This window comes from Muscardinus avellanarius (genome assembly GCF_963383645.1).
Source record: "Muscardinus avellanarius genome assembly, chromosome: 16".
Lineage (NCBI taxonomy): Eukaryota > Metazoa > Chordata > Mammalia > Rodentia > Gliridae > Muscardinus > Muscardinus avellanarius.
The window spans coordinates 14,761,701-14,787,109 of record NC_137802.1 but is presented as its reverse complement, the minus strand read 5'-3'; the positions used below and the strand labels follow the sequence as shown (position 1 = coordinate 14,787,109).

The following is a 25,409-nucleotide window of genomic DNA, read 5'->3' as shown; positions in this document are numbered from 1 at the left end:
AGTAAGGCTAGAGGTGATACGTTTTCAAAATTAAGTGCTGTTTTTTTTTTTTTAACAATAGATTTTGAACTGAGGCTGCGCCTTGTTTCTAGTAGAGACTCGGTCTAAAGACAGAAGTTAGTGCAGGCACTCAAGACGAAGGAGCGGAAGGAGGAGCACTTGCCTGGCGTTTCACAGGTTTAGGCGAATCCTGCTGTTCATCACAAACAGATAAGCGAACGTTAGCGTCTGGCTCCGTCCCTAGCAGGGGCCACATCCAGCCACAACCAGAGCACTGACCGCTCCAGCCTGCAGCGCGGGACCGCGGGGGCTGGGGGGCTGGCACCCTCCTCTTGGGGTGCGTCGACTGCCACTACTCAGCTCTAAAAGCTAAGGGGAGCTGACACTCATATGGATATTTCCATCTTTTCTAGCATCGATGGTTCCCCGCGGGTCTTCCCGCCCCATACGCCACCACGGGCAGCACCAGGCCGCTTTGCAGGGGTACAGAGAACTGCTAAAAATGTCTCAGGACCTTCTTTTGGTAGAAAATAAGAAATCTTGATAAGCACGCCACCCATCAATTTTTAACCAGGGTCATGCCAAATCTTTGCAAGAAACCAGGCTTCAAGCCACGGGTGCATTCCCTGGGAGAAAACCAATTTCCTGGCAACCTCCGTGTGTCCTGCCTGGTCCCCGAGGCGGGGCGGAGGGGGAGGCAGGGCTGCTGGGTTGGGGCTGACAAGACAGCTGTCAATCAGAGCGGCGACAGAGTAGATGTGCGTCCTTAGTTTTGCTTCTGAAATTACCAAAGAATAAAGCTAAGAATAAAAAGTGGCACCAGAACACAAACTTACAGGAATATTATGGTCCTTTCTTCCCTTATGTGAAGAGGCGACGTGGGCGAGGTACTGAATGACTTTCTTAGTATTTTCTGTCTTCCCAGCACCCGATTCACCCCTGAAAGAAAATATTGACGTCAATTGTTTTACCAATGTTTTGTTTTGTTGGTTCTGGGGAATGAATCTAGGGGTATTCTACCTCCGAGCTACACACCCAGCCCTTTCTAGATTTTTGTTTTTGTTTTTGCGGTACCGGGAATGGAACCCAGAGGCATTCTACCTCTGAGCTACATACCCAGCCCTATTTTATTTTATTTGTGAGTCTGGGGATGGAACCCAGGAGCATGTGACCTCCGAGCCACACATCCTGCCCTATTTTTAATTCTTTATTTTGAAACAGGGTCTCACTAAGTTGTGGAGGGCCTCACTAAGTAGCCGAGGCTGTCCACGAACTGTGATCCTCCAGTTTCAGCCTCTGGAATGCTGGGATTACAAGCGTGCGCCACCATGCCCGGCTCCCAGCCCTATTTTTTATTTTTTACTTTGAAACAGGGTCTCACTAAGTTGCAGAGGGCCTCACTAAGTAGCTGAGGCTGTCCGCGAACTGCGATCCTCCGGTCTCAGCCTCCTGAATGCTGGGATTACAAGTGTGTGCTACCACCCCCGGCTTTTTGTTTTGTTTTTGAGACAGGCTTTCACTAGGTTGCTAAGGGTCTTGCTAAATTCCTGAGGCTGGTTTTGAACCTGCAAGCCTCCTGTTCAGCCTCTCAAGTAATAAGCCTCTCAAGGAATAAAATTGTGAGCTACCATGGGCCCAGTTTAACATCAGTTGTTTTAATTAAAGTTTAACACATGCATTCAAAAGTTACAGTCAATAAAACTGAACTGAATCAGAACAAGAATGAGTAAAAATAAGAAAGAAAAACTCAGCAGTAGTTTGAAAAAAAATTAAAGGTATTAAATAAAGTCAAATATTTTCTTGGTAGATGCAAATAAGAAGACACAGACTATACTTTTTTGTCCCCCGCAGTGGGATCGATACCAGAGTAGTAAAGTTAGACTGGTTGCGAAAAAACTTCTGTGCACCAGAAACATACAGAGCTGCAAAAAGAGATATTCGAAGGATTGAATTGGAAGGAGCAGAGAAGACTCTGGGCTGCCCATTGGTTACTGATTTTTTTTTTTTTTTTTTTTTTTTGGTACCAAGGATTGATGCTTTGGCATTCTACCACCAAGCTATACCCCTGACCCTATTTTATTTTTTCTTTTAAAACAGAGTGTGACCAGGTTGCTGAGGCTGGCTTCAAACCTGTGATCTTCCTTTCGTAGCTTCCCAAGTACTGGAATAAGCATGTACCACCAGGCCCATCTTTTTTTTTTTTTTTTGGTGGTACTGGGGGTGGAACCCAGGGGCTTTCTACCTCCAGGCTATACTCCCAGACCTTTTTTATATTTTATTTGGAAACAGGGTCTCACTAAGTTGCTGAGAGCCTCACTCAGTAGCTGAGGCTGGCTTCGAACCTGTGCGATCCTCCTGTCTCAGCCTCCCAAGCGCGGGGATTACAAGCGTGCGCCACCACGCCCGGCTCACCAGGCCCATCTGATGGCTGACTTTTCTCTTTAAAGCCCTGGAGAGTCTTTCTGATCATTCCTACACCAAGCCCAGAGGATTCTTTCCCTCCACCAGTGCCCCACCTGGGACGGCCCTCCTTGAAGACCTGCCCTGGCTTTTGGCTTTACACGCCAGATTCCCCGACCCCAAGGGTTACAGCCCTATGCGTGCATATTTGGTTTGCTTCTTTTTTTTGTTTGTTTTGTTTTGGTGACTGGGGTTCCTGGAAGCCCTTCTACATCCGGGCTACAACTCCCACACCTATTTTATTTTTGGAAACAGGGTCTCTCAAGCCAGCGCAGCTGGCTGCGAACCTGCGCGATCCTCCCGTCTCTGCCTCCCAAGTGCGGGGATGATCAGCGCGCCGCCGCGCCCGGCTGGCTGGTTGCTTCTTTTTAATCAACAGAACCTTGCGCGGTGTGGACACAAAGGCAATGTGTAATTTGTCCTCAAAATGAATGAAAACCATAAATTTTGTTGTGAACAGGGGAAAATGCCATAACTATAGAGAATCATATTTCAAAAAATGCCAGCATGCTCACACACTTCAAAGGCTGTTTTTTTTTTTTAATTTTTACTCAGGACTAAACTTGAAATTCAGATGAGATGTCAAATACCCCCAAATACCCAAATTATGGCCTCTTTGCTCAAACACTTAAGGTTCCCTCAAACAGGATCAGAGCAAATCTAACTTCACAACCAATAAAAATTTCACTTTGGAGCCGGGCGCGGCGGCGCGCGCTTGGAATCCCGGCATTCGGGAGGCTGAGACAGGAGGATCGCGGTTCGCGGACAGCCTCGGCTACTTAGTGAGACCCTGTTTCAAAATAAAGAATAAGTCGGGCATGGTGGCGCACGCTTGTAATCCCCGCGCTTGGGAGGCAGAGACAGGAGGATCGCGCAGGTTTGAAGCCAGCCGCGCGCGCTGGCTTAGGAGACCCTGTTTCCAAATAAAAATGTAAAAATAGGTCTGAGAGTGTAGCCCGGAGGTAGAAGGGCTTCCAGGAACCCCAGTCCCACCAAAAAAAAAAAAAAACAAAAACAAACAAACAAACAAAAAAAAAACAAAATAAAGAATAAAAAACAGGGCAGTGGGCCAGGCGTGGTGGCGCACGCTTGTAATCCCCGCGCTTGGGAGGCGGAGACAGGAGGATCGCGCAGGTTCGAAGCCAGCTGCGCTGGCTTAAGAGACCCTGTTTCCAAATAAAATATAAAATGGGTCTGGGAGTGTAGCCCAGAGGTAGAAGGGTTCCATTCCCAGTACCACCAAAAAAAAAAAAAAAAAATAGCAGCAGGTGCAGCTTGGAGGTCAAACACCTCTGGGTTCCGTCCCCAGATCCGCAAACAAATCAAATCAAAACAAAACAAAATCTAAATAAAAAGGAAAAGGTAAAGAGAGCCACAGAGAAAACTCAGCAGACTTCTAGGAAAATTAGAAGACTCCTCAAGAGAGCGAGCAATAGGTCAAGACCTCCGACGGCAGCCAGGGCACTGGGGACCGGACCTCGTTCGGCAGCACGCCAGGTGGCGGGGAGCGGGGCTCCCACACAGGGGCTGGCCCCGCCACCATGCTCTTTGGAGAAGGAACCCTTCCTTCACACCAGGGCGCTGGTCTAGGCACAACGCGAACCCCAAAGCAACATAAGGAGACTTCTGGCCAGGGGGTGCCCTGCGCCTGCAAAGCACCTTCAGACCTAAAAGATGAGGAGTTTGTAACCTGAAGGATGCGCTTTGTCTAGAAGTCTCCAGCTCTCACAGGCGTGCGATTCCAAACAAAACACAGCGAACAACGATGCTGGAAGATCATTAATACCAGACCAAGTCTGGGATCTTTCCTGGAAATGCTTCTGGAGCCCGATTTCCCCCATGAGAAATCCCATCCTTTTTTTTTTTTTTTTTTTTTTTTTCCCTTGTTTGGTGGTACTGGGGTTCCTGGAAGCCCTTCTACCTCAGGGCTACACTCCCAGACCTATTTTTTTATATTTTTATTTGGAGACAGGGTCTCTTCAGCCAGCGCGGCTGGCTCCGAACCTGCGCCATCCTCCTGTCTCCGCCTCCCGAGCGCGGGGATGACGAGGTGCGCCTCCACGCCCGGTACCCCGTCCTTGTTTTGAGTGTCTAGTTCTATTTGTAGCATTGGATTCAATCTAACTTCAAACAACATCTTTTGCCTGACGTTCTAGATAACCTCAATATCAAAGACAACACATACCCCTTTCTGCATATTAAATATACATATGCCAAATACTAACATTAATAGATGATTTTCTATAGATTCTTTAAATTTTTATTTATTTATTTATTTTTTGTGGTACTGGGGATGGAACCCAGGGGTATTCTACCTCTGAGCTACACCCCAGCCCTATTTTTTGTTCTTATTTTTTTTTTTTTAAGGTGGTATTGGGGGTAGAACCCAGGGGCTTTCTACCTCCGGGCTATACTCCCAGACCTATTTTATACTTTATTCGGAAACAGGGTCTCACTAAGTTGCTGAGAGCCTCACTAAGTAGCTGAGGCTGGTTTCGAACCTGTGCGATCCTCCTGTCTCAGCCTCCCAAGCGCAAGGATTACAAGCGTGCGCCACCACGCCCGGCTTTTCTATAGTTTTAAAACTCAATTTCTAGAGGCGGGCGTGGTGGCGCACACTTGTGATCCCAGCATTCGGGAGGCTGAGACAGGAGGACGGCAGTTCTTGGACAGCCTCAGCTACTTAGTGAGGCCCTCTGCAACTTAATGAGAACCTATTTCAAAATGAATAATAAAAAATAGGGCTTGGAGGTACAACGCCCCTGGGTTCCATCCCTAGTACTACAAAAGGAAAAACAAAACCTCGATTTCTTTACAAAGCAGTTTTCTAGGAAGGGCAGACTGATTATTTATTTTTGGTACTAGGGATTGAATCTAGGGGTGTCCTACCTCTGAGCTACATGTCCAAACCTATTTTATTTTTTGTTTCGAAACAGAGTCCTGCTAGGTTGCTGAGAATCTAGGGAAGTTGAGGAGCCGATCCTTGAACCTCGATCCTCCTATCTCGGCCTCTCAAGTGCTGGGATTACAGGTGTGCACCACCACACCCGGCTAAGGACAGGAATTTGGTGATTAAGAAAAGCTTGGATCCTAGTATCCCTAAATCACATTAACACCAGCTCCCACCAGGGCTTGGATGAAGTGATATGTGTGTGTGTGATTACTGGGGACACTGTAAAACTTAATGAGACTACTTGGGAGGCTGAGACAAGAGGACCACAGGTTCAAAGCCAGCCTTAGCAATTTATCAAAGCTCTCAGCAAATGAGTGAGACCCTGTTTCCAAAGCAAAAAATAAAACAGGGCTAGAGATGTAGCTTGGAGGTAGACTGCCCCTGGGTTCCATCCTCAGGACCACAAAAAGAAAGTAACATAAAAAAGATGAATGGAGATGCCATTTGCTAAGATGTCAGTTCCTTCTTGCGTGTTGGTCTACAACATTTGCCCCTAGTTTCTGAATGTTTACCTGACATCATTGTGTCCAGAACTTAAAACACTCATGGGGTCCAGAGACCAGCTGGCTGAGCTAGGCCATGTGGCAAGATCAGGACAGGAGGGACCACAGCTGGGTGTCTAGCTGCAGGACGCCAGCCCTCAGCGCTCTGGCCACCTGAACACTGTGAAGGCACGCTGCTCCTCGCGGGAACCAGCTGCTCCCAAGCCCTGCTCACCCATCACCACTTAACATAGTATATATATATGATAGCCAGATTTCCTTTGCAAATACATACGTGTGTGTGTGTGTGTGTGTGACATCTTGGCAGAATGCTTTGGAAAACATTATTTTATTTTACATTATATTAAACTATACTTCAAAGAAGGTAACACTTGGGCTAACCACCTATGCCTAAATGTGTTTTGAGGGTCATTCGATTATAAATAGAGTGTTCTCTAAAAAGGAAACAAGAGAAGCGTGATTTCCTCACCGAGGGTGACTGTTGTGTAAATGTTAGCTCTAATGGAATGGAAAATCAACAGAAGGATTACACGCTTAACAGGATTTTGCTTCCAGTTATGCTGGGTGCCCAAGTCTAAGGCTCTGCTCCTCCTGACAAGACACCCAGAGGGCGCGTCCTCGCGCAGAGGAGGCTGGATAACACTGGCTAAGCGGGGCGGTCAGAGTCTGAGACGCCAGGCTGGCCCGAGCATTGGGCCCCGGACGACAGGGGTGTAAATTAGAAGCCCAGCCTTTGGTGGAGGGAAAGTAAACTAGCGAGTAAATGACTTAGAACTAAAAGCTTAGACAAGCTATCAAACTACTTACATATTGATTTAACAAACAAACAAAACCCAAGTTGCTCCTAACTGTGCTTTCTCATTGTGATCCAGTTTTAATGGGTACTTAGTATAATAACATCACTAAATATTTCAAATAACCACCTTATAAAGTAGACTATAGTTACTCTCTTGTAGAAAACTTTTTTGTTTTTTGGTGGTACTGGGGGTGGAACCCAGGGGCTTTTCTACCTCTGGGCTATACTCCCAGACCTTTCTTATATTTTATTTGGAAATAGGGTCTCACTAAGTTGCCGAGAGCCTCACTAAGCAGCTGAGGCTGGCTTTGAACCCGCGTGATCCCCCTGTCTCAGCCTCCCAAGCGCGGGGATTACAAGCGTGCACCACCACGCCCGGCTCTTGTAGAAAACTTAATGAGCGAAGCGCAGCTATGTGCTAGATTCAAGAAGACCCGGTTACACACTCAGCGTACTTTATTTTTATTCCAAAGCACCCTGGAGGGCTAGGTTGCGGCTCCCCAGGCAAGCTATGAACAAAAAGCAAAACTCACCATGGCCCTCATCATACCTGCTGACTAGGGTACACTGTTTCCCATTTTTATATTTTAGGGATGACAATGTAACTTATCCTAGGCCCCCTCACAGGGAGCTTCCTGATTGAAAACTGTTGGGCTCTGAGCACCTGCTGTCCACCGGCAGCAAAAAGCCCAAGAGAACCCTCCAAATGCCCCCGCCCCCACAGCGGCTGAAAGTCTACCACACACTCTCCAGCCTTTTGTCAAAGTTAGAATATGACCCTTTTATTTTTTTAATTTTTGGTTACTGGGAATTGAACCTCGGTCTCTACCTCTGGGCTATACCCCCTGCCCTATTTTATTTTTTTATTTAGAAACAGGGTCTCACTACATTGCTGAGGCCAATCTCAAACCTGTGATCCTCCTTTCTCAGCCTCCCAAGTACTGGGATTACAGGCTTGTGCTGCCCTGCCCGCTGACATTTTTATTTCAGGTCATTTCTCCTAAAGTTACTCATCACTGACTATGTTATATGTACATCAACCTTGTCTTTTCTCCTGTTAATCTGTTGATTGTCAGTTAATTTGCAAGCCCCAAATCACTGGTTTTATTCCTTCTTTTTTTTTTTTTTTGTGGTACTGGGGATGGAACCCAGAGGCATTCTACCTTTGAGCTACACCCTCAGCCCTATATTTTTATTCTTTATTTTGAAACAGGTTCTCGCTGAGTTGTGAGGGGCCTCACTAAGTAGCTGAGCCTGTCCTTGAACCGTGATCCTCCTGTCTCAGCCTCCTGAATGCTGGGATTACAGGTGTGCGCCACCACACCTGGCATATATTTTTTTAAAATTCCTTGTTGGTGCACTGTAGCTTCACATAACGTAGTTCACAAGGACGATGAGAAACGTGCACACAGCACTTGGTGGGCTTTCCCTCGGCGCCCTCCCCACCCCCACCCCCCCTTCCCCATTTGGTGCTGAGATGGGCACTGGTATGCTCACATATGTACACAATGGTACTGATTCCTCCCCCTCCCCCTCCCCTAGACCAACCCCCTGGCTCTACTGGAGTTTCCCCTCCATTATCGAGTCCCTCTGGTATCCCGATTACTTCCTAGCTTGTCCATATAAGAGCAAACAGGACCCTCCCAACACAAAGGAGAAGGACCAAGGGCGGAGGGACGGACAGACGGATCGACACGATGGAGCAGGCGTAGTCAAATGTGACAGTGGAATCTTGATGACGCACGTATGCGTGTTGCCTGCAAAATTCCCCCAACTTCATGCCTGAGAATATTCATAATGAAAGGTAGGGTGCGACACGCCTGCAACCCCCAGACTTGGAAGGCTGGGACAGGAGGATCACAGGCTTGAGGCCGGCCTCGGCAACTTAGGGAGACCCTCAACTACTTAGAACCTGTTTCAAAATAAAAAATAAATGCCGGGCGTGGCGGCGCACGCTTGTAATCCCAGCATTCGGGAGGCTGAGACTGGAGGATCACAGTTCGCGGACAGCCTCAGTATTTAGTGAGGCCCTCCGCAACTCAGCGAGACCCGGTTTCAAAATAAAGAATAAAAAAAAAAAAAAAAAAAACAGGGCAGGGGGTATAGCTCGGAGGTCGAATGTCCCTGGCTTCCATCCCCAGACCCGCAAACAAACAAACAAACAACAACAACAACAAAACAAAATAAAAACTAAAAAGCAATGAGAAAATGCAATTCAAAGCCACGCTGAGATTCCACCTAACTCCGGTTAGGATGGCCATCTTCCAACACACAAACAGGAGTGAATGCTGGCGAGGACGCGGGGAGACAGGAGCTGTGGTGCACTGCTGGTGGGCCTGCAAACTAGTACAGCCACGATGGGATCGGCGGGAGGCTTCTCAGAGGAATGGGAACGGAACCACCACAGGACCCAGGACAGCGCTCCTGGGCGCCTCCCCAAAAGATACGTGCATATCCGCGGTCAGATGGCAGCACGACGCGCAACAGCCGAACTATGAGACCACTCACTGTCCATCGACAGACGAATGGACCGCAGAACCACGGGACGCACACACAATGGACTTTTACTCAGCCAGAAAGAAGAACAGAATCATGTCACCTGCGGGAAAACGGGTGGAACTCGAGACTATTACACGGAGATGGGCCAGTCTCGAGAGGTGAATGCTGGGTGTTTTCTCTTACTTGTGAAAGCTGGATAGAAATTCAGCAAGAAGGGTTGCATCAAACAGAAGGACAAAGGCTCCAGTGGAGCCACGGAAGGCCTCGGGAGGGGAGGAGGGGGACGAGACACGGGGTGTAACAGCTGAAATATGCCATGCGCGTACACAAAACTACCAGCTCCGATCTCAAAATCACACGTGTGGCTGAGGGGGGCGGAGGGAGGTGTTCCAAGGGCTGTGTGTGTATACGTGGGTATCTCTGCCACTCTACCTCGGCATGATGTAGAGTTACAATTCACCAAGCCAGCCAGGCAAGCCTGGCTCGCCGGCCACAGGGCCCAGCCCAACCGCTGGGGAGCCGCAGAGCCAGCTGGGGTTTCGGTGGTTGTTGTTTTTTTTTTTTTTGGTGGTACTGGGGTTCCTGGAAGCCCGTCTATCTCCGGACTACACTCCCAGACCTATTTTATTTTTGGAAACAGGGTCTCCTAAGCCAGCACGGCTGGCTTCGAACCTGCGCAATCCACCTGTCTCCGCCTCCCAAGCGCGGGGATTACAAGCGTGCGCCACCACGCCCGGCCGTCGGTTGTTGTTTTGTTTGGGGTACTGGAAATTGAAACCCAGAGCGGGGTGCTCTACCTCTGAACTACATCTCCAGTCCTTCCATTTTATTTGGAGGCGGGGTCTCCCTGAATTGCCCGGATAGACCTTGAACTGGCGATCCTCCTGCCTCAGCCTCCCGAGTAGCTGGAGGTTCCCGGACAGCCTCAGCTACTTAGTGAGGCCCTCTGCAACTTAGTGAGACCCTGTTTCAAAATAAAGAATAAAAAATAGAGCTAGGGGTGTAGCTTGGAGGTAGAATGCCCCTGGGTTCCATCCCCAGTACCACAAAAGAAAAAAAAGCAAGCTCCTCTAAAACATCCTTTCCTTTCAGCCTCATTTCCTCCCCCTCCCTCCCTTCCTCTCTCTCTCTCTCCTCTTCATCCCTTATTCTCTTTTTCTTTCTCGTTCTAGGGATTAAACCCAGGGGCACTCTACCTCCAGGCTATATCCCCAGCCCTTTTTATTTCTTATTTTATTTATTTATTTAAATAATTTTTTTTTGGTGGTACTGGGGATGGAACCCAGGGGCATTCTACCTCTAAACAACACCCCCAGCCCTATTTTTTATTCTTTATTTTGAAGCAGGGTCTCACTGAGTTGCAAAGGGCCTCACTAAGTAGCTGAGGCTGTCTGCGAACCTCCAGTCTCAGCCTCCCAGATGCTGGGATTATAAGCGTGTGCCACCACACCCGGCTCTATTTCTTATTTTAAAACCGAGTCTCACGAAATTGCCAAGGCTGGCCTCAAACCTGCAATCCTCCTGTGTCAGCCTCCCAAGTCCTGGGATTGCAGGTGTGTGCTACCACAGCTGGCTAGACACAGGCTGTCAATGCCACAGAAAGGAGAAATCGTCAAAGAAGAACGCCCTCGGTTCTCCACTCTCCACCCCACGTACCCTCGCTGGGTCTCACCAGCGGACTGGCTGTCCCTGCACAAGAGCCGCATCCCCGTCGGACGCCGCCCAACGCTGCCTCTCCCGCCCTCTCGCTCTCAGCTCTCCTTCCTCCCTGCCCACCCCTGCCGCTCCTAAACGAGCCGGTCCCACTTGTAGTTCATCTTGACCTTATTAAAAACATCACCAGTAACTTTAAAGTCTCGTGTTGAGCTTGCACCACGACTCAGTGATTTCTTACTCTTTACCTGCTTAAGAAGCTTGACAATGTAGGTCTAGACTTGCCTTTTTTTTTTTTTTTTAAATTATACTGGGGATAGAACCCTTCTACCTCCAGGCTACACTCCCAGACCTATTTTATATTTTATTTGGAAACAGGGTCTCTTAAGCCAGTGCGGCAGGCTTCGAACCTATGCGATCCTCCTGTCTCCGCCTCCCAAATGCAGGGATTACAAAGTGTGCGCCATCACGCCTGGCTTTTCTCTTAGGCACAGAAATGACCATGCTGGTAAGTCTATCTCCTGAGCAGCAGTTAAAGCCACTGCTCTGCCCAACTCCACATCACGACCGGCACTTAGCACTGCTGCCTGCCAAGTACCGGCTCCCACAGGGCCCCTCTACCCACCAACTCCTCTAGCCCGAGCTCCAAACTACACCCAAAGCTCACCTTTCTTTGTGTGTGTGCGATACTGGGGATGGAGCCCCAGGGTATTCTATCGCTGAGTTACACCCCTAGACCACTTTAAAAAAATCCTTTAAGTATATTTTTTAGCCGGGCGTGGTGGCGCACGCTTGTGATCCCCGCACTTGGGAGGCAGAGACAGGAGGATCGCGCAGGTTCGAAGCCAGCCGCGCTGGCTTAGGAGACCCTGTTTCCAAAATGAAAATGTAAAAATAGGTCTGGGAGTGTAGCCCAGAGGTAGAAGGGCTTCCAGGAACCCCAGTACCAGAAAAAAAAAAAAAAAAGTATATTTTTTAGCCGGGCGTGGTGGCACACAAATGTAATCCCAGCATTTGGGAGGTGGAGACTGGAGGATCACGGTTCACGGCCAGCCTCAGCTACTTAGTGAGGCCCTTTGCAACTCAGTGAGACCCAGTTTCAAAATAAAGAATAAAAATTAGGGCAGGGGGTATAGCTTGGAGATCAAATGCTCCTGGGTTTCATCCCCAGACCCAGAAAAAATTTTTTAAAAATAAAATAGATATATTTTTAATTTTTGAAATAGGGCCTTATTGCCAGGCATGGTGGCGCACGCTTGTAATCCCCACGCTTGGGAGGCGGAGACAGGAGGATCGCGCAGGTTCGAAGCCAGCTTTACTGGCTTAAGACACCCTGTTTCCAAATAAAAAAATTTAAAAAATAGGTCTAGGAGTGTAGCCCAGAGGTAGAAGGGTTTCCAGGAACCCCAGTACCACCACCAAAAAAAAAAAAAAAAGAAAAAAAAGAAAGACAGATGAAAGGAAGAGAGAAAGAAAGAAAGAAAGAAAGAAAGAAAGAAAGAAAGAAAGAAAGAAAGAAAATAGGGCCTTATTAAATTGCCGAGTCTGTCCTGGAACCTGTGATCCTCCTGTCTCAGCCTCCCAAGTACTAGGATTGCAGGTGTGTGCCACCACGCCCGGCTCAAAGTTGACCTTTCTTTTTTTCTTTCAGTACTAGGGATTGAAACCCAGGGACATTCTTCCTCTGAGCTATGCCCCAGCCCTAATTTTATTCTTTTTTTTTTTTTTGAAACAGGGCCTCACTAAGATGTGGAGGGCCTCACCAAGTAGCTGAGGCTGGTTGCAAACCTGCCAAACTCCTGTCTCAGTCTCCCAAATGCTGGGATTACAAATGTGCGCCACCACGCCTGGCCAAAGTTGACCTTTCTTTTTTTTTCTTTTTTCTTTTTTTTAAAGAAACTCATGTTTCTAACGTGCAAATCTATGCATGCCCTGTCATGGAAGCTATTTTATTCAGCTGCTAATGTTTAGTATTAGCACTGAGTATACAAGGCACATCATGATCAATAAATATTTGTTGAGTAGAAAGAATAAATTGTCGAGTCTGGTGACATATGCTTGCAATCCCAAGTGCTTGGAAAGCTGAGACAGGAAGATTCACGGGTTCAAAGCCAACCTCGGCAACTTAGTGAGACCCTGTTTCAAAATAAAAAAATAAAAAGGGCTGGGCTGGGCTCAGAGGTAGAATGCCCCTGAGTTCAATCCCCAATACCTAAAAAATAAAATTAAAAAAAATAAATAAATCGTTGGAATGCCCAATAGGCCTATATTTGGACATACAACGAAGGATGTAATCTGCATAGACTAATGATAAAATATGTAAAACAAGTTTAACAGCCAAGCAGTAACACCAGGGTTGAGCAAGTTATAAAATCTTAGCCTTGCCGGGCGTGGTGGCGCACACTTGTAATCCTAGCGCTTGGGAGGCCGAGACAGGAGGATCGCACACGTTCAAAGTCAGCCTCAGCTACTTAGTGAGGCTCTCCGCAACTTAGTGAGACCCTGTCTCCAAATAAAATATAAAATAGGTCTGGGATTGTAGCCCAGAGGTAGAAAGCCCCTGGGTTCCACCCCCAGTACCACCAAAAACTAAAAAAATAAAAAATAAAATAAAATCTTAGCCTTGAAATGCCTGTTAAGACTTCAAACTCGTGTTCTCCTTCCTCCCCCCTCAAACAAAAAGTAATTTTCTACTTTCCAAAAAGGATAAGAAACAAGTCTGAAGATTCAGCATTTACTTACGTGCAAAGAATCGACTGGTCCTCGCGATCTAGAAAACAGAACAGAACAAAGAGAGAGTGACCACCTGCTTGGTTTATGATATTTGATAGAAATCTCCTCTCCAGACAAAATCCTCTCCAGTCTGGCCACACAGTCCTACCCGGGGTCATTCACCGTCTCCACTGCGGCACCAGATTCATTGGGATGGGGGCACTCACGATGACCCGGCCTCATCCCACACATCTTGGCTTCGATGGCTTCATAGGCCTCATCAACCCTGATCCCAGGCCCCGATGCCTATCAGATCCAACTGGGAAACCTTACAAAGGTGTCATTCCTGGAGGTCCAGCCTGGCATGTCATTCTCGGGGCGATGGGAGCTGAAGCTCCCTCTGTAAGTAAGCAGCCACGAAATCCTGATGCAGGGCAGGTTTGGAAACACAGCCTTTCAGGATGGCTTCAAGAATACCCACAACTGCTAGGCGTGGTGGTGCACGCCCGGGATCCCTTTATTACGGAGGCTGAGACAAAAAGGATGAGAGGTTTGCGGTCAGCCTCTGTAACTTAGCCAGACTCTCAGCAACCCACAGAGACCCTGTTTCAAAAATTTTAAAAAGGCTCGAAGTGTAGCTCAGAGGTAGAAGGCCCATGAGTTAAATTCCCACGTAGCATTATTAATTTAATTTTTATTTTATTTTTTGTACTGGAGATTGAACCCGGGGGCATTCTACTTCTGAGCTATCCCCCCTATGCTTTTTTTTTTTATCTTCAAACAGGGTCTCGCTGAGTTGCTGATGGTCCAGGCACGTTGCTGAGGCTGGCCTAAAATCTGTGATCCTCCTATCTCAGCTTCCTAAGTACTAGGATTACAGGAATGCTTTGCCACACCGAGCTTAATTTGATTTGAAATGAGAAAAAGGTATCAAACACTGAGTGAAGTCGGGCATGGTGGCGCACGCTTGTAATCCCCACGCTTAGGAGGTGGAGACAGGAGGATCACATAGGTTTGAAGCCAGCTGCGCTGGCTTAGGAGACCCTGTTTCCAGGTAAAAAATATAAAATAGGTCTGGGAGTGTAACCTTGAGGTAGAAGGGTTCCATTCCCAGTACCACCAAAAAAAATAATAATAATAATAAAAATAATAACAATAATAAAAACACTGCGTGAAGACAATTTAAGATGATTATCTATATGAGGTTTAACCATTGTCTTAAGTCAAAATGTTACACAGACCAAATATAATAAAAGAATATACAATGATAAAATCAAGCACAGTTCAAGGCCAAACTTGGAGACTTAGCAAGACCCTCTTTATTTCAAAATAAAAAATAAAATAGGGCTGGGGTTGGAGCTCAGAGGTAGAATGTCCCTGGGTCCAATCCCCAGTACCTCTAAAAACAAACAAACAAACAAAAAGAAACATGGCTTCTTAGAGTTTAGTGGGTTTTGGTTTGTTTGTCTGTCTGTCTGTCTGTCTGTCTGTTTGTTTCTGGGGGTGGAACCCAGAGGCTTTCTACCTCTGGGCTACACTCCCAGACCTATTTTATATTTTGTTTGGAAACAGGGTCTCACTGAGTTGCTGAGAGCCTCACTAAGTAGCTGAGGCTGGCTTCGAACCTGCGCGATCCTCCTGTCTCAGCCTCCCAAGCGTGGGGATTACAAGCGTGCGCCACCACGCCCGGCAAGTTGAGTGTTTCTTTTTTTTTTTTAATGTTTTAAAGCAACTCGATCACTTAAGGATTCAGCTAAAGTTTTCAAAAGAAAAGGTGAAATCGAAATGCACATCTAACCCATGGCAAAGCTGCCGGCTCGGGGTGTGCGGTTTCTCATCACTTGCCAGTGTCCCATCCCTACTTCACAGACACGGAAGTAGTGCTCAGGGAGGCTGGACACTCCTCTCAAGTCACACTGCTAGTGCGGGAAAGGACGCTGGACCCAGCAAACCTGTCTGCCCCTCTGACCTGTCTTGCAGCTTTTGGGTTCTTTTCTCTCTCTCTCTCTCTCTCTCTCTCTCTCTCTCTCTCTCTCTCTCTCTCTCTCTCTTGGTAACTATAATAAGATCTATTTTTACACTTTTATTAGCACACTATAGTCTTACATCATAATGTAGCTCATGGTGATAGCGGCACATATACAAAACGCTTGGTGGTCTTTTGCCCCCGAAGCCCCGCGCCCTCCGCATCCCGCCTTTCCCCTCCCGGGGTACTGAGATTGACGCTGGCATTCTCACATACGGACAGAACGTCGATGGCAGTAATTCCTTCACTGAACCTCCGCCCCCTCCCTTCCCCTAGCCCACCTCCCTGGTTCACTGGAATTTCTCCTCCGCTATCTGAGCCCCTCTGGTCTCTCGATGACTCCCCAGCGCCCACATATTAAAGAAACCATATGCCCCTTCGCCTTCTGTGACTGCCAGTCTCACTGAGCGCAATGCTCCCCAGGTCCATCCATTTTCTGGCAAGTCACAGAACTTCTCCTTTAATGTGGGGTAGAACTGCATTGTTTATATATCCCATAATTTTGTATCCATTCACCTGTTGAAGGATACCAAGGTTGGTTCCCTAATTTGTCTATCATAAAGTGTGCTGTTCTAAACATGGGTATGCATGTATTATTATGATATTCTGGTTTCGACCCCTTTGGAAAGATTCCCAGGAGGGGAAGAGCCACGTTGTACGGTGGATCCATTCCCAGCTTTCTGAGGAATCTCCACACTGATCTCCACAGTGGCAGACTATCTGCACTCCCACCGACAGTGTACAAGAGTGCCTGTTTCCCCACATCCTCCCCAGCATTTAATGTTGTCTGATTTCTTTTGGGGGGGGAGGGTGTCTGGAGAAGAAACCTGGGACATTTGACCTCCGACCTATACCCCCTGCCATATATATATGTATGTATATGTGTGTGTATATATATATATATATATATTTTTTTTTTTTTTTTTTAAAACAGGGTCTCACTGAGTCTCAGAGGGCCTCATCAAGTAGCTGAGGCTGCCTGCAAACCGCGATCCTCCAGTCTCAGCCTCCCAGATGCTGGGATGACAAGCGTGCGCCACCACACCCGGCATTGATTGCCTTCTTGATGACTGCCATTCTGATTGGGGTTAGATGGTATCTCAGTGTAGTTTTCATGTGCGTCTCCCTGACTGCCAATGATTTTGAACATTTTTTCATGTTTTTATTGGCCATCTGTATTCTTCTTTTGCGAAGTATCTATTTAGTTCAGTTGCCCTTTTCTTGATTGGGTTATTTGAAGTTTTAGTGTTAAACCTTTTAAGTTCTTTGTATGGTCTAGATATTAGTCCTCTGCCAGAGTAATAGCTGGCAATATCTGTGTTCTTAAAACAACTGCGCCCCTGAGCTCACTAACCATCCTCTATCTGTCCCCTCCCCTTAAATTAGGTTGATGGTTTTGCTTTTGGTAATACTGGGGATTGAACCCAAGGGCATTCTACCTCTGAACTACTGCCCCCCAGCCCTACTTTTATTCTTTATTTTGAAACAGGGTCTCTCACTAAGTTGGCAGAGGGCCTCACTAAGTATCTGAGGTTGGCCGCAAACCTGCAATCCTCCTGTCTCAGATGCTGGGATTACAAGCGTGAACGACAATGCCTGGCTATTCTTCTTCTTTTATTTTCGGGTGCTGGGTAGAACACAGGAGCATTCTACCTTCAAGCTATGCCCCAGCCCTATTTGAGTTTTTATTTGGAAACGGGATGTCCCTCAGTTGCTGAGGCTGGCCTTAAACCTGCAATCCTCCTGTCTCAGTCTCCCAAGTATTGGGATAACAGGCGTGAGCCACTAAGATTAAATAAGATAATTAAGATTCACTCTACACCGGGCGTGGTGAGCACGCTTGTAATCCCCGCGCTTGGGAGGTGGGAGACAGGAGGATCGCGCAGGTTCGAAGCCAACCGCGCTGCCTTAAGAGACCCTGTTTCTAAATAAAAGTATAAAATAGGTCTGGGAGTATAGCCCGGAGGTAGAAGGGCTTCCAGGAACCCCAGTACCACCAAAACAACAACAACAACAACAAAAAAAGATTCACTCTTAACACATGAACCTTCAGACCCCTAAATTCTCCTGGTGTGGATGATTCCTATAGAACTCTACTAGACGTGTGTGTGTGTGTGTGTGTGTGTGTGTGTGTGTGTGTGTGTGTATGATCTTAAAGCACCCCAGCATTTACAATAGTCTTTAAACTATCTTTATAAATAGTATATATTTATAAATATGATAGAATACAAACTTAAGAGTTTTACTTAAGGGAAAAATTTTTTACTTGCAAAAGTGCAACAGGAGGATCACAGGCTCAAGGCCTGCCTCAGCAACTTAGTGAGATCCTGTTTCAAAATAAAAAATAAAATAGAGGCAAGCGTGGTGGCGCACGCTTGTAATCCCAGCATTCGGGAGGCTGAGACAGGAGGATCCAGGTTCGTGAACAGCCTCAGCTACTTAGCGAGGCCCTTTGCAACTCTGTGAGACCCTGTTTCAAAATAAAGAATAAAAAATAGGGCTGAGGATGTAGTTTGGAGGTAGAATGCCTCTGGGTTCCATCCCCAGTACTGCAAATAAATAAATAAATAAATAAATAAATAAATAAATAAATAAATAAAATAAAAATGGGTCCAGGAGTATAGCTCAGAGGTATTATAATGCCCCTGGGTCCAATCTCCAATATATTAGAAGAAAAAAAAAAAAAAGAAATGCAACTAGTCTTCTAAAGAAAAGAGATTTATTTAATAGCTCAGTGTTTTCCAAAGCACCTTCCAGAAATCCTAAGGAGGTGCTCAGAAAGTCCCAATAGTGGGGTTTCAAATCAGTGGTCTCATTTCCTGCCTTATAAACCCAGAACAGACCAAATGAAACCCAAAGAAAGGAAATTATACAGAAAACAGTGCAGTGAAAAACAGGAAAAAGAAAACCAGGAATCAATGAAACCAAATGTTAGTAGAAGAGACTGAGAAACTTCTAGTTAAACTGGTGAGGAAAAAGAAGAGACACAAATACCAGGGTCTGGAGTAAGCATGGAATATCACTGCAGATCCCCCAGATGTCAAAAGATAAGGAAATACTAGGAGACACTTGATGCCAAAATATTTGACAACTAAGATGAAAAGAATAATTTCTTGCCAAGATACAATTTCTTTGCAAGATACAAACTACGAAAGTTCACAGGAGAAGAAATAGTACTCTGAATAGTCCTGAATCCATCAAAGAAATTGAATCTGTAATTTAAAGCCTTCTCACAAAGAAAGCGTGGCTTCACCGGTGAATTCTCCAAAACATAAGAGCAAGAAATAACACCGATTCTTTACAAACTCTTCAGGAAATTAAAGAGGTAACATTTCCCAACACATTCTGAGATAAGCCTTACCTTAATGCTACGACCAGAAAAAAGACAGAATAAAATAAGCTATCTCTCATAAAAGCACAAAAAACTTAACAAAATATTAGCAACTCAAATCTAGCGATACAAAAAGATGTTTGTATCTAGCGTTTGCAAAAAGATGGCACTGAGCCAGGTGTGGTGGTGCACACTTGTAACCCCAGTACTTGGGACCGGAGGATCGCAGGTTCCAGGACAGCCGTAACAATTTAGCAAGGCTATCAGCACCTTAGCAAGACCCTGTTTCAAAATAAAGAATATAAAGTAGGGCTGGGGATGGATCTCAGAGGTAGAATGCCCCTGGCTTCATGCCTGGCAACACACACACACACACACACACACACACACACACACACACACACACACAGAAATAAAGATGGTATATAGAATGAGCAAGTGACATTTACCTGGTAAGGCAAAGCAAGTTTAGCATCCAAAAGGCAAACAATCTAATTGGCCATGTCCAAAAAGGGAGAAAAACCGTGGTTGCTAAACAAATGCAAAAATAGAATTGACAGAACCCAAACCTAGCCAGGGGTGGTGGCGCACGCTTGTAATCCCCGCGCTTGGGAGGCTGAGACAGGAGGATCGCACAGGTTCGAAGCCAGCCTCAGCTACTTGGTGAGGCTCTCGGCAACTTAGTGAGACCCTGTTTCCAAATAAAATGTAAAATAGGTCTGGGAGTGTAGCCCGGAGGTAGAAAAGCCCTGGGGTTCCACTCCCAGTACCACACACACACACACAAAAAAAAAACCCCAACACCTGCTCATGATTCACACACACACACACACACACACATACACACACCCCAAAATAGGAATATGAGGACCTTCAGCCTAGTAACAAGTATCTACAAAAAACAAAACTATAGTTTGTCTGCCGGAAATCCTAGGACATGGAGACTAAGACATGGAGGGTCTCAGGTTTGAGGACAGCCTCAGCAACTTAGTGAGACTCCGTTTCAAAATAAAAAAGGGCTAAGGGTATAGCTCAGAGGTAGGAGGTCCCTGGGTTCAATTTCTAATAACACACACACACACACACACAAAGATTAAACACTGATAAAACAATCAAATAAAACCTGTACACATACAGAGGCAAACCACGCCTGTGGCTTAGAGGATTCAATATTGTCATCAGTTCTACCCCAATTGAGCTATAGATTCAACACTACCCAATCAAAATGTCAGCAGAGATTTTTGGGAGGAGAAGTTGACAAGCTGGCTTCTCAAACTTATAAATATGGAAAGAGAAAGGAACTAGAAGAGACAAAACAAAATTTCTAATAACAATAACATTAGACTAATGTTACCACAAAGCTACGGATATCTCTGAACCTGTGTGATCTTGAAAAAAAAGTACACACCGACGTCAAAGGAACAGTCCTAGAAAAGACCTCGGAGGATCTCCAACAGCGCTTCTAAGGAAAGCCACTGGAGACATAACAAACAGCACTGGAACAATTCAGGTGCCACATGCAAAGAAATGAACCTCAATCCGTGCCTGGCAGGACCCAAAAATTAATTCAAAATAGATCACAGACTGGAAAAGAAACACTACAGATCACTGACACGAAAAGGATGTGCCTCTCTCTGGAAAGGAGAGAGTTTGCAAAACTGAGCAGTAAGAAAATAAATTATACAACGACAAAAAAAAAAAAAAAAAAAAAAAGCTCAGATTTGGATACTAGCCGGGCGTGGCGGCGCACGCTTGTAATCCCCGCGCTTGGGAGGCGGAGACAGGAGGATCGCGCAGGTTCGAAGCCAGCCTCAGCTACTTAGTGAGGCTCTCAGCAACTTAGTGAGACCCTGTTTCCAAATAAAATATAAAATGGGTCTGGGAGTATAGCCCGGAGGTAGGAAGCCTCTGGGTTCCACCCCCAGTACCACCAAAAAAAAAAAAAAAAAAAAAGAAGATCTGGACACCACCTAAGATACAGAGATGCCAAATTAGCAGATCAAAAGATGCGTTAGGGAATTCGATTTAAAAACCCAGAAACCGCAAGAAACCTATTAAGAGATGCAAAAGATGCACTAGAGACGCTATAGTTTAACTGAGGATACCAAATGCTGACAAGGACTTGGAACAACTGAAACTCACCCACTGCTGGAGGCTGGCACAGCCACACTGCAAAACAGTGTGGTCATTCAACGCTTTTTTATTTTTTATTTTTTGGTGCTAAGGATTGAACCCAGGGGCATTCTACCCCTGAGCTACATACATCCCTACCCTATTTTGTTTATTTATTTATTTATTTATTTATTTATTTATTTATTTATTTATTTTGGTGGTACTGGGGTGCCGGGAAGCCCTTCTACCTCCAGGCTACACTCCCAGACCTCTTTTTTACTTTTTTATATTTGGAAACAGGGTCTCTTAAGCCAGCGCGCCTGGCTTCGAACCTGTGCGATCCTCCTGTTTCCGCCTCCCAAGCGCGGGGATTACAAGCGTGCGCCACCACGCCCGGCTCGTTCTTTTATTTTGAAGTAAGGTCTCACTAAGTCATGATGGATCTTGCTAAGTCCTGAGGCTAGTATAGAACTTGCTATCCTCCTGTCTCAGCCTCCCAAGTACTCAGATTACAGACTTGTACCACCACGCCTGGCCTACTTTATAATTTCTCATTATTTTAATAAAAAGTAAAATCAAAACAACAACTGAGTCGGTTGTGGTGGCGTTTAAGAAGCTGAGACAGGAGGTTCAGGGTTCGCGGACAGCCTAAGCTACTTAGTGAGGCCCTTTACAACTCTGTGAGACCCTGTCTCAAAAATAAAGAATAGCGGGGCGTGGTGGCGCATGCCTGTAATCCCCGCGCTTGGGAGGCTGAGACAGGAGGATCGCAGTTTCGAAGCCAGCCTCAGCTACTTAGTGAGGCTCTCAGCAACTTAGTGAGACCCTGTTTCCAAATAAAATGTAAAATAGGTCTGGGAGTGTAGCCCGGAGGTAGAAGGACCCTGGGTTCCATCCCCAATACCGTAAACTAACTCTCTCTCTCTCTCTCTGTCTGTCTGTCTGTCTGTCTGTCTCTCTCTCTCTGTCTCTCTCTCTCTCTCTCTCTCTGTCTCTCTCTCTGTCTCTCTCTCTCTCGTATGTGTGGTACTGGGGATGGAACCCAGGGGCATTCTAACTCTGAGCTACAACCCCAGCCTTATTTTTTATTCTTTATTTTTATTCTATACTTTGAAACAAGGTGTCACTAAATTGCGGAGGGCCTCACAAGTTACTGAGGCTGGCCGTGAACCTGTGATCTTCCCGTCTCAGCCTCCCAAGTACTGGGATTACAGATGTGCACCACCACACCCGGTACACACTCTTCATGCTGTATAGACTGTCCTGCACTGTCCAGTGTTCTAAATCCATTTAGATATCATAGTAATATAGGAGAGCCGGGCGTGCTGGCGCGCGCTTGTAATCGCAGCATTCAGGAGGCTGAGACCTGGAGGATCGTGGTTCGCGGACAGCCTCAGCTGCTTAGTGAGGTTCTCTGCAACTCAGTGAGACCCGGTTTCAAAATAAAGAATAAAAAATAGGGCAGGGGATGCAGCTCAGAGGTAGAATGCCCCTGGGTTCCATCCCCAGACCCATAAAAAAAAAAAATTATAAATAATATAGGAATTACCGAGTCCTTGTGATTTGACAAACCTTACCTCTAATTATATATATATATATATATATGGGGGGGGGCAGAACAATGGGAGGCATTCTACCTCCAAGCTACACCCTCAGCCCTATTTTTCATTCTTTATTTTGAAACAGGGTCTCACTAGGTTGCAGAGGGCCTCACTGAGTAGCTGAGGCGGGCCAAGAACCCGCGATGTTCCTGTCTCCAGCTCCGGAATACCGGGGTTATAAGCATGGCCACCACGCCCGGCTGGGTCTCGTCTTTGAGACATGGAGGTAGACGGATCTTCGACCATCGCTTCAAATTCTCCCAGAAGCACTGACCTGGTTAAGTTTCTTTCTAATGATTTTTGTCTGTTTCTGGGGCTGTATAATCAGTATCATTCCCTGTGAGTCTCTGTTCTTACATTTGCCAAATAGCTGTCTATATTAAGGTATTTTTAATGGAAGCAACTCTCAGTTGTAGTAACAGTTCTCGGAAAGTATAGATTCTGTTCTGGTCCATTCGTGTCTTTAGACATTTTTCATTTTGTTCTGGTTCATTTTACTGCTAGACGTGTGTGTGTGTATGTGTGTGTGTGTGTGTGTGTGTGTGTGTGCGCACGCGCGTGTATGGGGGAGTTGGAGGGGATTGAATCCAGAGGCATATTACCTCCACACTATAAACCCAGCCTTTTTTTTTTGTTTTATTTAGTTATTTATTTTTATGCGGGTCTGGGCATGGAACCCAGGGGCATTCGACCTCAGAGCTGCACCCACTGCCCTATTTTTTTATTATTATTATTCTTTATTTTGAAACCGGGTCTCACTGAGTTGCAGAGGGCCTCACCAAGTAGCTGAGGCTGTCAGCAAACCGCGATCCTCCCGTCTCAGCCTCCCGAATGCTGGGATTACAAGCGTGCGCCACCACGCCCGGCCTTTTTTTGTTTTGAAAGATGATCATCTCTCTAGGCTGCTGGGAGTCTTGCTAAATTGCTGAGGCTGGTCTGATCCTCTTGTCTCAAGTACTGGGATTACAGACACACACCACCATGCCCGGCTTGTTATACTTTTATTTATTTTATTTTATTTTTGAGGCACTAGGGATTAAATCCCGAAGTATTCTACCTCTGAGCTCCATCCCCAGCCCATTTTATTTTATTTTTTTAATTTAGAAACAAAGTCTCACCAAGTAGCTGAAAGCCTCACAAAACTGCTGAGGCTGTCCTCAAACCTGTGATACTCCTGTCTCAGCCTCCCCAGTATTGGAATTACAAAAATTTGCCAGAGTCTGGCAAATTCTCCTCCTCTCCCCTCCCCTTCCCCCCTCCCCCTCCCCCTCCTCCTTTTTTTTTTTTTTTTTTAAATTTGTGGTACTGGGGATTGAGCCCAGAGGCATTCCACCCCTGAGCTACCACATCCCTGGCCATACTCTATTTATTTTATTTTGAAACAGGGTCTCAGTAAGTTACAGGCGACCTTACAAGGTTGCTAAGGCCGCCCTTAAACCTGCAGTCTTCCTGTCTCAGCTTCCCACTACTGGGATTACAGGCGTGCGCCACAACACCTGGCACTGAGTTGTTTAAAGTGATTTTCGCCACAGCTCATAAATTTTTTATACGTGTTATTTTGTTTTGGTTAATTTCTAAAGGATCTGTTATCTAGGTTTTGCTTTTCCCCTTTTACCAAAAAGCCATTTGGATGAATGATTAATAGCAAAACCAGCAAGAACTCAGTAAATATCCTCCCACAAAGCCTAACCTGCTTGGAAATCTTTTGTTAATATTTTCTCTTATCATACCGTGGTCAGAGAACTGGGATTTTTATTGGAGCCCTACTACAGAATTGAGACCAGATTCACAAATGTTTGCTCTCTGCATGTAACACAGTAGTACTGTACATAGATTTTTCAAGAAACGTGTTAAATGGTGTTAAATTCAACTCACGTTTTTTTAATATTCTTTTTTCTTTCCCTACTTAACAGGTCAAATTCTGAGTGAGGCAAGACAAAGCTCCCTCAGTAATTCTGGTTCACTGTCTGTATTTCCTTTTTTTTTTTTTTTTTTTGGTGGTACTGGGGGTGGAACCCAGAGGCTTTCTACCTCCAGGCTATACTCCCAGACTTTTTTTATATTTTATTTGGAAACAGGGTCTCACTAGGTTGCTGAGAGCCTCACTAAGTAGCTGAGGCTGGCTTCGAACCTGTGCGATCCTCCTGTCTCAGCCTCCCAAGTGCGGGGATGACAAGCGTGCGCTACCACGTCCGGCTTCACTGTCTGTATTTCCAGTAGCCACTGGCCTAAATATTTGACGGGATACTTACATATCTGTAAGCATCAGCTGTCTCTTCTAGATGACCGCATAACACTATTTCTACCTCCAATCCCCTCCCCACCATCCTCGGCCCAGACCTTCTTCATAGTCCCCTGAGAAATCAGAAGCCCTTCCACAAGCTGCAGCCGCCGATCATCCCTACCTGGAGACCATGGCTCCAAAATCTGCCTGCTACTGCCGGGCGTGGTGGCGCACGCGTGTAATCCCCGCGCTTGGAAGCTGAGTCAGGAGGATCGCACAGGTTCCAAGCCGGCCTCAGCTACTTAGCAAGGCTCTCAGCAACTTAGTGAGACCGTGCTTCCAAATAAAATATAAAAAAAATAGATCTGGGAGTGTAGCCCAGAGGTAGGAAGTCCCTGAGTTCCATCCCCAATACCACAAAACAAACAAACAAACAAACAAACAAATCTGCCTGCAAAGGGAAAGGGGAAAGAGCTTTCTTTTCCAAAATAATGAGAAAAGACTTCAGCAAACTTAACGCTGGGAGTGCATAAACCAAC

The 25,409-nt window shown here is 46.1% G+C and overlaps 1 protein-coding gene across 4 annotated transcripts in view; it reads right to left on the bottom strand.

Annotated features, from left to right (window-relative positions):
- MYH10 (myosin heavy chain 10) overlaps positions 1-25,409 on the bottom strand; it is a gene marked incomplete at both ends in the record, with an annotated part of 167,806 nt that overhangs the window by 102,863 nt on the left and 39,534 nt on the right. For 2 of the 4 annotated variants that reach the window (XM_080714206.1, XM_080714204.1), the window contains 3 exons: positions 164-193; positions 837-939; positions 13,607-13,634. In XM_080714206.1, coding sequence (XP_080570332.1) covers positions 164-193; positions 837-939; positions 13,607-13,634 — 161 coding nt within the window. The remainder of the gene's footprint in view (positions 1-163; positions 194-836; positions 940-13,606; positions 13,635-25,409) is intronic. The other 2 variants (XM_080714205.1, XM_080714203.1) reach the window with 2 other exon arrangements.